The 15,246-nt window shown below is 38.2% G+C and overlaps 3 protein-coding genes across 8 annotated transcripts in view; 2 read left to right on the top strand and 1 right to left on the bottom strand.

Annotated features, from left to right (window-relative positions):
• Nucleotides 1–6,650, bottom strand: part of osbpl6 (oxysterol binding protein like 6) — a 44,722-nt gene extending 38,072 nt beyond the window's left edge. For 3 of the 6 annotated variants that reach the window (XM_023337127.1, XM_023337132.1, XM_023337128.1), the window contains exon 1: nt 6,357–6,650. The gene's annotated coding sequence lies outside the window, so the exon portion shown is untranslated. The remainder of the gene's footprint in view (nt 1–6,356) is intronic. The other 3 variants (XM_023337130.1, XM_023337131.1, XM_023337133.1) reach the window with 1 other exon arrangement.
• Nucleotides 6,651–8,197: 1,547 nt separating this feature from the next.
• LOC102228435 (cytochrome c-b) lies at nt 8,198–9,632 on the top strand. The gene is made up of 3 exons (XM_005797629.3): nt 8,198–8,414; nt 8,888–9,064; nt 9,159–9,632. The coding sequence occupies exons 2-3, from the start codon at nt 8,893–8,895 to the stop codon at nt 9,302–9,304; spliced, it is 318 nt and encodes a 105-aa protein (XP_005797686.1). The 5' UTR covers nt 8,198–8,414; nt 8,888–8,892; the 3' UTR covers nt 9,305–9,632.
• Nucleotides 9,633–11,570: 1,938 nt separating this feature from the next.
• The window catches only part of pde11a (phosphodiesterase 11A), a 40,615-nt gene continuing 36,939 nt past the window's right edge, over nt 11,571–15,246 (top strand). The window contains exons 1-2 of the mRNA XM_023337621.1: nt 11,571–12,670; nt 14,282–14,440. Coding sequence (XP_023193389.1) covers nt 11,879–12,670; nt 14,282–14,440 — 951 coding nt within the window. The 5' untranslated portion in view covers nt 11,571–11,878. The remainder of the gene's footprint in view (nt 12,671–14,281; nt 14,441–15,246) is intronic.

Below are 15,246 nucleotides of genomic sequence, written 5' to 3'. Positions count from 1 at the left end.
AGCACTGCACAACTCTGGTTTTTACTATCCTTTGTGTTATATAAATGTATATTTAAGACCTGTTATATATGGTGTTTCCCTATTTAACAACATGAAAAACAGAAAAAGGTCACGTGCATTTGCATCAGACCCCTTACTCTTTTACCCATAATTAAACACAGTAACCATGGTTCCATCAGTGCTTTTTAATGCACATTTTGAAGTATTGTATTAGTCCTGAAACTACATCCTGAATTTCGCAAAAAAAAAAAAAAAAATTAAAATTTAGCCTGCATGAGGTACTTTTTGGATTTAAAAAGGGGAGATGGACATACATCTGGTGAATAATATGTTAGCAAACGCTCCAATCCACAACTGGGTCTTTGCCAGAGGCGTTTACCAGAGGCATGAAAGTCCAAACTTCCAGGACAGAGGGTGGGACTGTGTCTAGTTTTCTCTTATTTATTACAGCCATGCATAGTGTTGACATCTGACAATATTACACTTTGTGTGGCTTAATTGATTTGCTCCAAACCAGTAGAAAGAAACACATAATTCGCATTTTCTTTTTGAGTCATTTTAAAAGTTTGCTGAAAATTGGATGGAAACTGTTATGTGCACTAGCTACACTTGTTTAGAGTAGCTAGCAACACACTAAACAGGTTTTGCCAACATGGAAGGGATTCCTGAAGAAAGAAGTTGATTAAAGGGGTCCCACTTTGGTCATTTTGGTCTACATGAATGTGCACCGAAAAACTAACACTGTACATCCCCCTGAACATAGCAAGCCTACAGAAAACGTGTTTGTGGGGACACTTTTTGTCAGGGAAGTTGCTCAGAGGTGTTGGGACAATAGATGGAGCTAAACTTGTTAAAGTCATTGTCATCCTGGAAGAATACCTGGTAGAGGCTGCAAAAGGTTTGAAGACATATGGAAGTTTTCCATCTCTCAGTACAGTTTCTAAACAGAGTCCAGACATAAATCCAATTGAAAATCTTTATTAAGACAGAAAAATGTATGTACAAAGGCATTGTCCATCCAATTTGACTCCATCTAGAGCTGTTTTGTGTTCTTCTATTGCAAAAATTATACACTGAAGTTTCTGGCTATAACATGATAAAATGTGAAATCGTGAAAGAGACTTGACTACCTTTGCAAAGCACTGCACTTCAAGCCAATTTCTGGTTTAGCCTCGAATAAATATTCTATTTTATTTACTGTAAACAGCAACATCACATGCTGAAGCTAATAAAATAAAACCTTTGTCATAAATTTGACAAAACGCCAAAGCTGCTCCATCCTCTGAAAGTTATGGTGGTGCCGGGAAGAGTCCAATCAGGACAGAATGAGTCATAAGCTTATTGTTCTAAATCCAGTCCTCATGAATATTGTCCACTCAGAATGAAGACAAGGCAGGTTGAATGAGTCAGCTATAAAAGCACCACTAAACCATTTAGCTGAAACCTGAACATCTCTAAGCCAACTGATTTTTGCAAGTCCATTGGATGTCTCTAATTTTCAATAAACCCAACTTTTGTACATTGTCCTGAAAAGGAAGAAAAAGCTTTCAAACTAGAAGTACATTGGCTTGCTTTATATTGATTTTTAACGTTTTCAAGAACTTTGTGTGAAGCTGTCGTTTGCTGCGTTTACGGCCATTGTTACTTCTCCAATCAATAGTACTTATTCTGGATGAAGATTAATGAGCATCTGCTTGCTGCAAGAGATGTCTTCCATATGTGAAGATAATAACTGAACAGAAGTAAACAGTGTGCAAATCTTAATAGAACAATAACACACTGTTTTAGGTAAGTACACCAAAAAAATGACTACGTTGTATCCATAAAGCCTTTCGCCCAACAACATATCAGTTTACTACTTAAACTCATTTAAGCCAAATTTGGGTTAACAATGCAAATTGTAGCATTTAGGGTCATGTTACACCAAGAGGCTACTTCACTTGTTTAAAGCACTTAGCAATAGCATGCAACAGTATGAGGAAGTGATCCTTTGTGTTTGCATTTTCCAAACACCTAAAGGTTGCAATGAGATTTTATAGACAAAAAAATTTTCTCAAAAACCAAAGAAATGGTTCTTCTTCCACCAGATATGAACATCTGTGTAAGTTTCAGTCGTTTAGAGGTTTACTTGGGCTTCAATTCAATCTAATAACTTAATGTGATGTAGCTGCTCCTTTCTAAGGAAACAAGATGCATATAATAAGATAACTGTTAACAGTGTTTATCTGTGCGTTCGCCCTCATGTTAGTGGAGCAAGACTTCCTGAGAGAAAGTGAGGAAGTGAAGTATTTTAAAACGAATGAGTCTTCTTGCAAAAGAGGGTGTGTATTACATTAAACATGAAGGCAGGCAATACAGTAAAGGAAAAAGTAGAAGTGGGTCTGGCGGTCTGATGTGATAGATTCGTAGGTTACTGGTACCAAAAACCTGGTTTCAATTTATTTTTACTGCTATGAAACATTTTGTTTATTTCTGGAAACTCACTTGTTTTGACTGTTACTTAAAATGTCTGAATTGGTCATACAAACAATGCTACAATATGAGCAAAGTGTGTCTAATAAAGTGGCCAGTGAATGGATTTGGGTGTGCAAAATCTATACTCTTCAATTTCTGCATCTAACAGCAAAGTAATATTTACGTAAATAAAGAAGTATGAAATATGAAGTCCTGTCTTGATAGTGAAGAACAGCTGAAGCCAAATATTTGGATACACTGTGAAAATGAAAAAAAAAAACTGGGATTGCACCGATACAACAATTTGGGCAGGTATCAATATCCGATATTAATATTGCTGGTATTAAGTACATCCTATCTATACATTTACCTAGTCTTTTGACATTGTAAAAATGACCACACTGCTCACCTTCCTTCTCTGCTTTAGTCAAACACCCCACAATCCTGCGTTGCTTATAAGTGATAGTCATGTGACTATCACTGTCACATGACCAAAAACATACCACATACCCAACCCCTTATAACAGTGCTTCAACTATGCATGGCCTGCAGTACAACATTTACCATTTCCCAGTTGCTAATGATTACGTGCGCTGGGATTTGGATCAACGTATCCCTGGATGCTCAGCCATCAGTTGTTATGGCAATCGTTTTTGCCTCCTTTAGGGTCTGAACAACTTGCGATGCTCCACATCATACCTCGGTTGCTTGTTAAATGCAACATGAACACTGATGGCATTACTCATTACAAACATGTAACATGATGAAGCTCAGTGGTAACTCTGCTGTGATGGGAGTAGAATGACAGTCGTCCCTGTGTTTTCACCACATACAAGAAACACAACCTTGCAGTATTGACCAGAGCTCCAAAGTGAAACAAGTTTGCTGATCCCACACTCTGTTGCATAATTAAAGTGGGCCAACAAAAGCAGCCTCGTGTCCTTATATTATATTACAGGGTATTAAAGGACAAGCCCTGTCTGAATTTACAACTGGCTAATAATGCAAATCAATTGATTCTGACCTTTTACCTAAATGTAGGATTTTAGACTAAATAGATGTAGATCTTGTGTGACATTTGCTAGCAGTCATCAGTGCATCTCTTTAAACTAGGGATCCTTTTTTTTCTCTAAAACAGCACCAGCTGGACAGGGCTGCACATATTACATCATCGAGGTAGAGCAAGGCATAACACATCGAAAGGCTTTTAAGGTACTACCTTACTTGTTCCCAACATAATAACAAAAAAATGAAAAATAAAAAGAGCTTGGACCTTATTTAAGGAATGAAGTTAACAATTTTAGGTTTCACACTTTATAGTAGGACATGAAAAACCTTTCATGCTTTACAATTTTCAATTATGAAGTAAATATTAAAAAACCTATGTAGGATAGTTTGTACTATCCTACGTAGATGTTAATTAACCCTAACCACAAATGCATCTTAGCAGTCCTGAACAAATGCAACCGCAAAAACATTGATATTGTGATTTGATATATAATGCAGGTCTGCACTGGGGCACAGCAGACTGACCCAAAATCGGTATCAGAACCAAAGCTTTACAAACTGGGTGTAATATAGGGATGGTGATGTGGAATTAAAGTTGTATCACAATCATTTTATTCATTTATTTTGATACTGATAAAAGTGATAATAAAAGTTTTAAACGTTACTTAGCATCAATATTATATTTTGGCAATCATCTGTCATGGCATACACCTGTCATACTTTCAAGTGCTGACATTTACCAATTCTCTAATGTAACACACAGCAGAAAAAAAAAAGTTTTTGGGAAGGGAGGCTTCCACCCATCATGAATTGGAGTTTTTTGGAATCACCATAGGAGTATCTAGTTTATTTACTTTGGATCAACATTATTAGCTTTTTCTTCTTTTGCTCTTTCCTTTCGTTTGTTATTTTGTTTGTATTTCCTTTTAAATCCTGTAAAGCACTTTGTATTGCCTTGTTGCTGAAATTGTGCTATAGGCTATAACTAAAATTACCTGTTACCATAAGTTGCCATTATTATCTCATTCATTAGTTTTCCCACTAACAAACAATATCCCCACTCCCTAAAACTGACCTAAACCTCAACAGTCATCCAGTGAATTCCCTCATTTGGAGTAATGGTGGAGGTTGAGACCACTACTGAACATCTCCGATAATCGTAAATGTTCAGCTGTGTTGAGGTCTGGTGACTGAAGACCGCAACATGTGATTCACATCAAAACCTACATGACAAGCTTTGCATTAACCGCTTCCTTCGTTTCAATAGAGTTACTGTTGATCTCTGAATATCACATCAGGGTAAAAATGTTCCACTAAGGGACAAATGACATTTTGTCAAAGTTCAGCAAAATATTTCATTGAAAAGGAGCAGGTGAAATCACACTGGCGCTACTGCTAGATTTTTTTTCTTTGGTCATTTGACCTATAAAGAAAAAAAGCTATTTCAGGTTAATAATAGATAATAAGCAACAGATATTATGCTAAAGTATTATAGATTTGGAACCAAAAAGAGTGCTAATTTTTTGATAAAATAGTACAAACAAATAAAAAACCAACAAACAATCTGAGTAACATGCTGTAATTGGTATGGTTGGGTTATAAGAATCAAAGTGTACCAAGGTTTTAAAAAGTTACATTTTCAAAATGGCTAAAATGATCTATCTATCAAATCATCCTCTGGTTTAAACTCCTATTAGTAGATGCCAGTGCTGCACACTGTTGGTCAGCTGGCTAAAAGAAGGCTCCTACATTAATCCCACGCCTATCAGAAATATTAATCTGTCTCATTGAAAAATATGTAAGGTCTCAAACAACATAGACAGACATTTGGCTGGAAATGAACAGAGCACCACCCACCACAGTCAGAACTGTGTATCTAATTAAACAGCTGAAAACATCTTATTATATGATAAAATGAAATAAATAAATAAATCTTATAGATAGCTCCAATCAGTATGTTGTATACTTGTAGCAGGAGAAGAACTGATTGTTGCTTTAAATTGAAAATAACACCATTTTGTACACATTGTTCAACTTTTTCATGTAAATACAGCGGTGATTTTAATCAAGATTATCATACTGTAAGATTCTCCCTATAATATAGATCTATGACTATCTTAGTGGCATGGAGGTAGCAGTGTAAATGGCATGGGAACACCTTCAGCTGGATGAGTCCTCAGCCAGGGCTGAGCAATACATCAGAGAATCAATAATCAATCCTGATCAAAGCAGCATCCATTCAAAGGGAATGTTAGTTACAAACTACCGAGAGCTTTTGTACTTCTCATATCTTCTTGCATTTTTGTGACCCATGACTAACTGCAGTGTCACTGGCTGACCTTCAGTTAAAAAAGGGAGGCTGAGTGATAGTGTGGAATTAAACTTTTTTAAATTAGCTGCCATACAAACACCATGCAACAGAATGAGGGGGGTATGGGGGTGTGGGGGGATTATTGGTGGAAAATAATAATCTTTGCTGATTCATTAATAGTTGTGGAACATGTGTGGTTAATAAAACACAGTAAAAAAAAAAGAAAAGAAAAAGAAAGGGGGTGAATATAACAGTGACGCATCATCATTACATCATCAAAGTCATCAGTTGGTTGGTCGGCTGGTTACTCCAATATACAGCATCCATGTTTTTATGGATCCTTGATCGTGATGTTTGGATACATACTGCAGGAGTTGTAGCATCCCAGCAGCTGGCTATGTGGCCATGTCTGACCGGTCCTCGCCGATTCACTCAGGATGCAAATACAAAAGGATGAGAAGCTGCGCTCTCAGTCTGAGTGGCTAAATGGAGCAGCATACCCAATGAAACTGTCATAAACCAAACATAAGCAGTGCTGGTATTTAGGTTATCATGGATCAGAGAGAAAAGCTTAGTGCCTTACCACAGATGCGCCGTGATGACCATGTCTTTACAGTTCTTGGCGCAGGAAACAATTGAGGGGGTCTTCCTTGACTGGGCAGAGATTCCCCGCTCCTCAGAGACAAAAACCTGCTCACATCTGCCTCTCTGCGTGCATACCACACTTTTTTCACCTCATAAAGCTCTTGTGCTTTACGGAAGCGAGAGACATTGTGGGAAGTCTGGAGAGGAGAAAAAAAAGTGCTGTGTTAGTCCGTTTCCTTGTATGCGGGGCTGTGATGCTCAGCTCATCTCTAAACTGCACCCCGGTCGCTCCTCCCTGCAGCAAGATCGGCATTAGGCGGGAAGAAATGCCCGGAGTGGATCGAACGCAGGCGGGCAGCGAGCGAGCACGAAAACACGGAGGTGGAGTCGTGAAAAAACTCGGATTGGGAGGAGGTAAGTTTCATGAGGAAAAAAAAAAGGAGGTCAAAGTCAGGCTGTTGAAATTTAACAAATTAAACTTCTGAAACAGTTGTATTGAAATAGTTCAGCTTGATTTTATTATTGGCCTGCATGATGGAGCAGATTAAACCATTGTTGTTTTATTAGTGAAAAAGATTTGTTAACTTTGGAGTTTGTTGCAGTCAGTAGGCTGTGGTCATGATGCCTAGAGGAAGGTGCTTGTACACTTTAAGCTCAAGCAAAAAAAAAAAAAAAAAAATCAGGAATTTGTAATACATCTCAAAGAGAATGAAAAGAGATTATGACAGACTAAAAATGGTGTGATGACTGAAATCTGAGGCAATTTGTTTAGAAGTCTGGCAGTAGCAATATGAACATCCTGCTCATGGCATACAGCTCCAGCAGATGTAGTTCATGACAATAATGAAGCCTTATGCATGAATAAGTTTTAGTTAGTTTAGTTTATAACTATTAACAAGTAACTTAAAGCCTCAGGCAAAGAATACCCCAACGTCTCATAACGCATCATTATTCATCTTAGATCTTTGAGTAGAAAAAAATGTGCCTCATGTTACATTTCTAAATATTATTCAAAGACTCTCTGCCTGCCACCATCTCAAATGTCTTGCAAAAAAGTTAAACATTTTGAAAATTTGTGTTTACTTCTAAAAAAAAGAGAAAAATGACTAAACTAACATGAAATTTACAAATTAATATGACCTATTCAAATTCAGATAATTTTGATAAATAGAAGCTTTGAACCCAAACATTCCTTTGTATACCTTGGTAGTGCAACCACGCACACATTTTAGTTGCAAGCTAGAAAATATATAATAACAAGACCAACATTTGGCACTGAAGCTGAAATTGTCTTGTTGCCTGGCAGCAACTCTTAGCACCCATCTGCACAGTCAGAAGAAAGTAACTCAAATTCTTTGCCACAGTACATTGCAGGTAAGTGCCTTCCGTTTGATGTGCTTGCAAAAAAAAAAAAAAAAGAGGTCAAAGCAACATTTCATTTTAAAGAGTACTGGGAATTTTCTTCTTAAATTTCCTTCAAAAAGTGTTTCAGATTGTTGTTTTTGTTCTTTGATTAATGTACTAGACAGTGTTATTTTGTTCTAGTGATTTACACTAACTTTATCAAGTTGTCCTAAATGTAGTTTTAGATCTGATTCTAAAACAAGTTTGAATTTCTTTATTTAATTCTCTCTTTTTCTGTTTTTCTCACTCTCTCTGTGTTCATTTGAGCTTGATGTCTATCACTAAGAAATTAGTTTTTAAACATCCTAAAACTTTATGTCTTCCTTTCCTTCCACAAAGCTTTACTTTCTCTCTGTTGTTGCGTGACGTATTTTTGATATTTCGTGGTGTTTCCTGGATCGCACTGGCGCAGAAGAGTGAATTTTCTCGATGAGTTTTGACAGATTTGACCTTGTTTTTTTTTTTTTTTGACATTGACACGGACGATGAAACGTCAGCTGACTGATGACGTGTAATTCTGAGTAACTTTAAGATAAGGAAGCACGTTTTTTCTCAACTAGGCAGCCGTCAAAGCCGGTAGAAGGACAAAAGCCGGGAAGTTAGAGGTTACTCTCACTTTTCACCTGATTTGGCACAACAAAATAACCAAAAGGTAAGACCACGATCCTAAAAAGTTAAGTTTAATGATTGTTGGGTTTTCTGCTCCGCCTTGTCGAGTTTTCGACTTAAAAAGGCGAGTTAGATCTGGATTTGTCACTTCCTCCCTCCCACAACGTGGCCTAGTACCAGTCTAAGCCTTTTACCATTGAATCAAGTACATTTGAACTATAATGCGGAAATGGATTGCTTTCATATTAGTTGGTGTTCAAATTAAAATCTTTGTCCTTCATGGTTTATCCCAAGATGCTTAAATAAACGACAACAAAACAATTTTGCTGTAGTTTTTGCTGAATAAATAAGTAACTTAAATATCCAGAAACTTCATAGTCACTCTTTGTTTCATTTTAAGAGCATTAGTTTCTGTTCGTTCTTTTTAAAAAAAGTAGTTTTGTAACAGGTAGGATATCGCCCCCTGGTGGCATGTCTTGTTAAATAAAATCAAATGAAATGTGTTCTCCTTTCCAGAAATTATGAGTGGGGACATTGAGAAGGGAAAAAAGACCTTTGTCCAAAAGTGTGCCCAGTGTCACACCGTAGAAAAAGGCGGAAAGCATAAAACTGGACCCAACTTATGGGGCCTCTTTGGACGCCAGACAGGCCAGGCTGATGGCTACTCTTACACAGATGCCAACAAAAACAAAGGTAAATACTGTATAATGTGAATAAGAATTATTTTCATATCAGGAAACGTGCTGCTTGACTCTAACATTACTTTTGTACTTACTATAATTTCCAGGAATTGTATGGAATGAGGAGACTCTGATGATTTATCTGGAGAATCCAAAGAAATACATTCCTGGGACTAAGATGATCTTTGCTGGCATCAAGAAGAAGAACGAGCGCACCGACCTCATCGCATATCTCAAGTCATCCACTTCCTAAACAAGCCTTTTCTTTGCACAGCTTTACCTGTCTTTGTGTCGTAAGTTAAGCAGCTCAGGAGACCTTTTCATTCCAAACTAAGGCAGAGCAGAAACCAACTAAACTGAAATCGAATGTCACACATGCTGAAACTGTTTATGTAATTGTGATAGCTGTTTTTACATTTGATAACTTCCTGTTTTAACAGGTATATTTTTGTAACCTAAAATAATGATTAAGTATTGTGCATCTATAAGAAAATGAGTTGGACCTAATCATGATATGTTTTCCTTAGTAATTATATTTTTCTTTTTGTAATTTTCTTGAATAAAATTGACACTACGCCAAATTTTTTGGTTGTTTTTTCTTTAACAGTAATACAAATCTGTTTTGTGTTGAGTTAAAGGTAAATCTTTAATGTTTATATGAAGCAGTTTAAGAGATTGGGACCTTTCTTGTAATTATTGCAGATCTTTTTATAATCCTACAACAAGGACCAGGGTTGGGAACCACTGGTTTAGTGAGCTGCATCTAATCATTATAACTAAACTATTTTAACTGACACCTGCTCTTTTTACCTGTAAATTGTGCATTTTGGAAGCATGCCATCTTCTAGTGTATCTCCACTGTTTTATCAATTCCAAGGTAGTCATCTTTCAGGTATTTTTAGGGCACTTTATGCTTCCCTCTGCTGATGAGTTTTATGGAGATACAGATTTCATTTCCTGGCTGAACTTAGCACCTGCTCACATAGTACAAAGTATCTCTTCCTGTCAGGGTGTCACTGTACTGGAATGGTCAGAAGACAGGGCTGACATAAACCCTACAGATATTCTATGGAATATTCTAAAGAGGGTGATGAAGATTACCAGTCAACAATGCAGACAAGCTAAATTAAATGTTGCAATTACATGTTTTTGTTTTTTATTATTCATTTGTTTTTTTGCCAACTCAGCAGTACTGCAGGTTGATGACCTCCATGCCAAGCTGTAGTAATTCATGCAAAAGTAATGTCTTATTCATGGGCTGACTTTTATGTATTAAAAATCTTTGTCTGAAAGTGGGACAAGTTTATTAATGTAATAACATTTACACACAATGTTAGCATAGTGCTTAAGAGGAAAATATAGGAAACAAACGTACATGGATGACATTAAAACTAGTACAAATAACGTGTACCATAATCCCTGAGAAATTGATTTTGTTTTTTAGTAGCTCGTTATCATAATGAGATCACCAGTCATAAACACACTCTAAATAAGTCACTCTTTGAGTAAAGACTCTCTCTCCCTCTCTCTCTCTGTCATACATAAATATATTAGATAATCAGATGAATAATAACCTCGGTAAGTCAACATATTTAGATGCCTCTATAAAATACCTTTCACATATGTGGCTTTGATCTCTTACTCTGGCTTTAAAAATCAGAGTAACAGGTAAAAGCCGCATCATCAGAGTAGTTCCATTACTTGTAGAATACGAATCTATTAAATGTAGACGGTTCAAATGAGACCGTGTTATCGCTCATATAAACCCCGCAGTGCAACAGCTGGAGTAGTCCTCCCCCTGGCGTTCAAACGGCGACTCTGCAGTCTGTTTCAGTGGTAATAATTTAAATTTTCTGACGTATTCGCTCAGAAATAAACGTCGCTGTTACATAACTTAATGAAATAGAACACTGCAGATCAGAAATTTGCGAAAGTTTATGACTTGTGAAAGAGATTCCGAATTTGCCATATTTCTATCTATCTATCTATCTATCTATCTATCTATCTATCTATCTATCTATCTATCTATCTATCTATCTATCTATCTATCTATCTATCTATCTATCTATCTATCTATCTATCTATCTATCTATCTATCTATCTATCTATCTATCTATCTATCTATCTATCTATCTATCTATCTATCTATCTATCTATCTATCTATCTATCTATCTGTCTATCTATGTAGCTTATTTAAGATAAGTAATGTGCAAGCATTCTCTACACAGTCCAGTATTATCATGGACGGCGCAAAATATGTGTCTGTATTACTTAACTAATTTATGAAAATTGTATTTAATTGCCCCCAAATGACTTTTCCTTCAAGCTGTCATCATCAACATCACACTTTGTCTCCGTGAGGGAGGGCAACTAGTTCAAATGGCCAGAGGGCCGATCGCTGAGGCAACCCTGAGCTCCCTGATTGTGTGACGAAGCGAGCATCAGCGGGAGCGAGCCAACCACAGCCCGCGTCATCCGCACTGGAGGACACAAACCACGGGAGTGCGCAGTACTGGGGCTGTATGAGATGTTTCGGATGCTCTCACTACTCTCACTTTTGCCTCTACGGTAGTTTGCTTTAATTATCTCTAATTAGCTGAGCGCAGTGGAGGAAGATGCCGGTGCGCAAAGGGACTCTCCAACCCTCTCCGCTCAGAAAAGGACCTGGATTTGGAGCTCCAGAGGTTTTGCCTGCGTAGCGCATCGTGGAAGTTGTTGCATCTGCACGATTCTCTGCTCTAACCCCGTCGGGTAAATCCTCATAGATGGTATTTCTGTGCGCAATTTCATGGCTTTGGTTCACTGAGGACCATCCAAAGTGCAGACATGGCAGTGTCAAATATGCTGTTCTCTGACGTAGAAAGTTTTCTGGACTCGCACCCCGACCTGTTCGAGGACTATCTGAACAGGAAGGGCAACTACAGCATGGTGGAGAAATGGCTCAAGAACCACCAGGCGAGTAAGGGTCCGGCGGCCGCGGCGCCCGCCGCCGAGCCCCGGGAGGAGAAGGGCAACGCGTGCAAAGACAGCTGGGCGAGCAAGTGCGACGGTCTGCAGCGGAGAGCGTCTCAGAAGGAGCTGCGCAAAACTTTCGCCAGGTCTAAGGCCATCAACGTGAACAGGACGTACGACGAGCATGTGAACTCCAGGGCGCAGGAGCCGCTGACCAGCATGAGGAGGAGAGCTTTGCTGAGGAAGGCGAGCTCCCTGCCTCCGACCACCGCGCACATCCTGAGCGCGCTGCTGGAGTCCAGAGTCAACATCCCCCAGTACCCATCCACGGCCGTGGATTTTAAGTATTATCTGAAAGAACACAGCGAAAGGGAGTTCTTCCTCGAACTCGTGAAAGACATATCCAACGACCTGGACCTGACCAGTCTCAGCTACAAAATCCTGGTGTTTGTTTGTATAATGGTGGATGCAGACCGGTGCTCCTTGTTTTTGGTGGAAGGAACTGGCAACAAGAAAACACTGGTGTCTAAATTCTTTGACGTGCACGCGGGCACCACAGTTTTACCCTCGATGAACTCGGACGAAGTTCAGGTGCCGTGGGGGAAAGGGATCATTGGTTACGTGGCTGAGCATGGAGAGACGGTGAACATCCCCGACGCCTATCAGGTGCCTGCTTCTTCATTGTGAATGATTGCATGCGTGATTCACAGAAAGACTGAGGCAGGAAGGCAGTCCATTTCCTCTCAGCGTCTAACTTTATGTTTCACATCTCAGTGGTAACAGGTTAAACATCTGAGACAAGCACAATCTCCCGAGAAACACAAAGTAGAGTAGCGCATAATTGTGAAGTGGAATAAAAAAATATTACATTAAAAATTACAGTTACAAGTCAGGGCATCGCACTGAAATGTTTCCCTGCTCTGTTTTCAATCAAAGATCACACTCAGCGAGATTGTATAGACGGCATCTATTAAAAGTAATTTTCATGTTTGGTCACAGATTCTCCATCAAATTTAGGTCCAAACTTTGACTAGACCGGCGTTTCCCAATTCCGGTCCTCAGGCCTCCCTGCCCTGCATGTTTTAGGTGTTTCCCTTCTGCTACACACCTGGATTGAATATATGGGTGATCAACAGGTTTCTGCAGCACTTGATGGTCATGCAATCATTTGAATCAGCTGCTCTGGAATAGAGGCACATCTAAAACATGCAGAGCAGGGAGGCCTGAGGACCGGAATTGGGAAACGCTGGACTAGACTATTCCAAGTAGTTCTCCCTGTGTCTATAGGGTAGTTGTCCTACGGTCAGGTGAACCTTGGCCAGAGTCTCAATTATTTTGTCAGTCTGATGACCCTTAATAAAAGCATTCCACATCATGTTAGTGTTCAGTGAGATATTCTGTCAGGGTTTTTCCACCATGCATAGGGTTTTGCAGACAGGTTAAAAAGTTTGATATTATCCTCATCATCTGACCAGAACCCAAGCTTCTGCATGCTTACTGTGTTCCCTACTTGATTTTTACAAAAGTCCAAATATTTCTTTTCTTCCCACTCTTCGATAAAGTCCAGTTTTGTGAAGTCGTGACTATTGCCTGAGACACCTTTTATTTGCTTCTTTGATGAATGCTTTCCTCACCCAGCCTTTCAGATAGGTTGGACAACAATGTCTTGGTGGGTTTGGTGTTGTTCAGATATTGGATTGTAGAGTGTTGTGTGAGCTTGGGATATTGTTTTATAATCATTCTCCACAACTTTATTCCTTCCCTGACTGCTCTGTTAACTTGGTGCTGGTTATTCATTGATGTTCTCTAACAAATGTCTGAGGCCTTCACAGACCACCTATCCAGGTATCTATTTACTAAGTGACTTCTAACAGTTGGTTGTGCTGAATATTGTTTAGGGGAATTAGAGTCAAAGTGGCAGAGTATATATATATATACTCTATATATATATACTTTACAGATATACATTTTAAACATAATTCTACAATTTCTTTCCACTTCACAACAATCCACTGGTTTGTATTGGTCTGTGAAACTGAATCCCCTCCAAGAAAAGCATTTAAGTTTTCAGTTGTAACAAGAAAATGTGAATAAGTTCAGGGAGTGTGAATACCTTTGCAAGGTAGAGTGGGATTTCTTTACATATTGCTTTAGTTCACAGTGTTGCATTAGAAGTCTAACCTCTTGTGGCACCTGTCATCTGAAAAGACCAATAGAGGAATGTCTGCTTATTACAAGCAGTGTGTCTTTATGTATTTGCTGTGCCCTTGCTTGCAGGATCGCCGATTCAGTGACGAAATTGACAAGTTGACGGGCTACAAAACCAAGTCCCTCTTGTGCATGCCTATCCGCAACAGCGATGGCGAGATCATTGGAGTTGCTCAGGCCATCAACAAGACTTCAAGTGGGGAACTTTTCACTGAAGATGATGAGAAGGTAATTTTCTTCCTTGGGATATTCCTTCATTATGTTGCCTTCTTGTTTGCTTTTTTTCTTCAGTGGAAATGTGTTTTTTTTTAATGTATGCTATGGTTTTCCTAAGCTTTTCAGTAATTCTTTGTTTCTCTTTACAGTAGAAATATATTCAGGACATTTGTAGATCAAATAATTTCCAAGTTGTATAAAAATAGAACTTCTGCTTTAGAGAGGCTGCAAATAGGAGTAAAATATCTCAGTATTCACATGTTGTTGGTCTGCATGCTTGTCATCTGGTGATCTATGAAATTGTAAAAAAAAATAAAAAAAAAATTGGTTAAATTCTTGTGTTTTATTTAAAAGAAAAGAAGAACCTGAAATAGTTGCTACAGTGAAGTTTGGTGTCTCTTCTAATAATTACTTAAATAATTAGCTAATCTAACAAAATTTGAGTTGGGGACATTACATTTTGACATAAGAAATGTACAGAAACTGTAATTGACTGACTCATTTGGAAAATGGCTCAAAATATATAAACTTAAACAAGAATAATGAAATGACACTGAAACTTACAAAAATAATGTCTTTTGGAAAACATTGTGACTGACGTCGTGTTGCTTTGAATGCTGCTTTATATGTTCCAGTTTAATGAAATCCATGACATTATAAGACCCTAAAATACTTCTTTGAATGAAACTGTGACACTTTTTCTATCTATCTTATCTCTGTTTGCTTTACATTAAAATGGTAAAAATGATCAAAAAATATTATTCCACAAGTAATTACCCCAGTAGGGCAAATTACCATCTGGATTATACAGGTACTGA

The sequence above is a fragment of the Xiphophorus maculatus genome, chromosome 7, assembly GCF_002775205.1.
Source record: "Xiphophorus maculatus strain JP 163 A chromosome 7, X_maculatus-5.0-male, whole genome shotgun sequence".
Taxonomy (NCBI): Eukaryota; Metazoa; Chordata; class Actinopteri; order Cyprinodontiformes; family Poeciliidae; genus Xiphophorus; species Xiphophorus maculatus.
This window is presented reverse-complemented; position numbering and strand designations above follow the sequence as displayed.

Bases quoted from the DNA above. Each gene is read 5' to 3' on its own strand.
- LOC102228435 (XM_005797629.3), top strand. From the start codon at position 8,893: ATGAGTGGGGACATTGAGAAGGGAAAAAAGACCTTTGTCCAAAAGTGT. The intron at 9,065-9,158 runs GTAAATACTGTA...TATAATTTCCAG, and splicing joins AGATGCCAACAAAAACAAAG to GAATTGTATGGAATGAGGAG.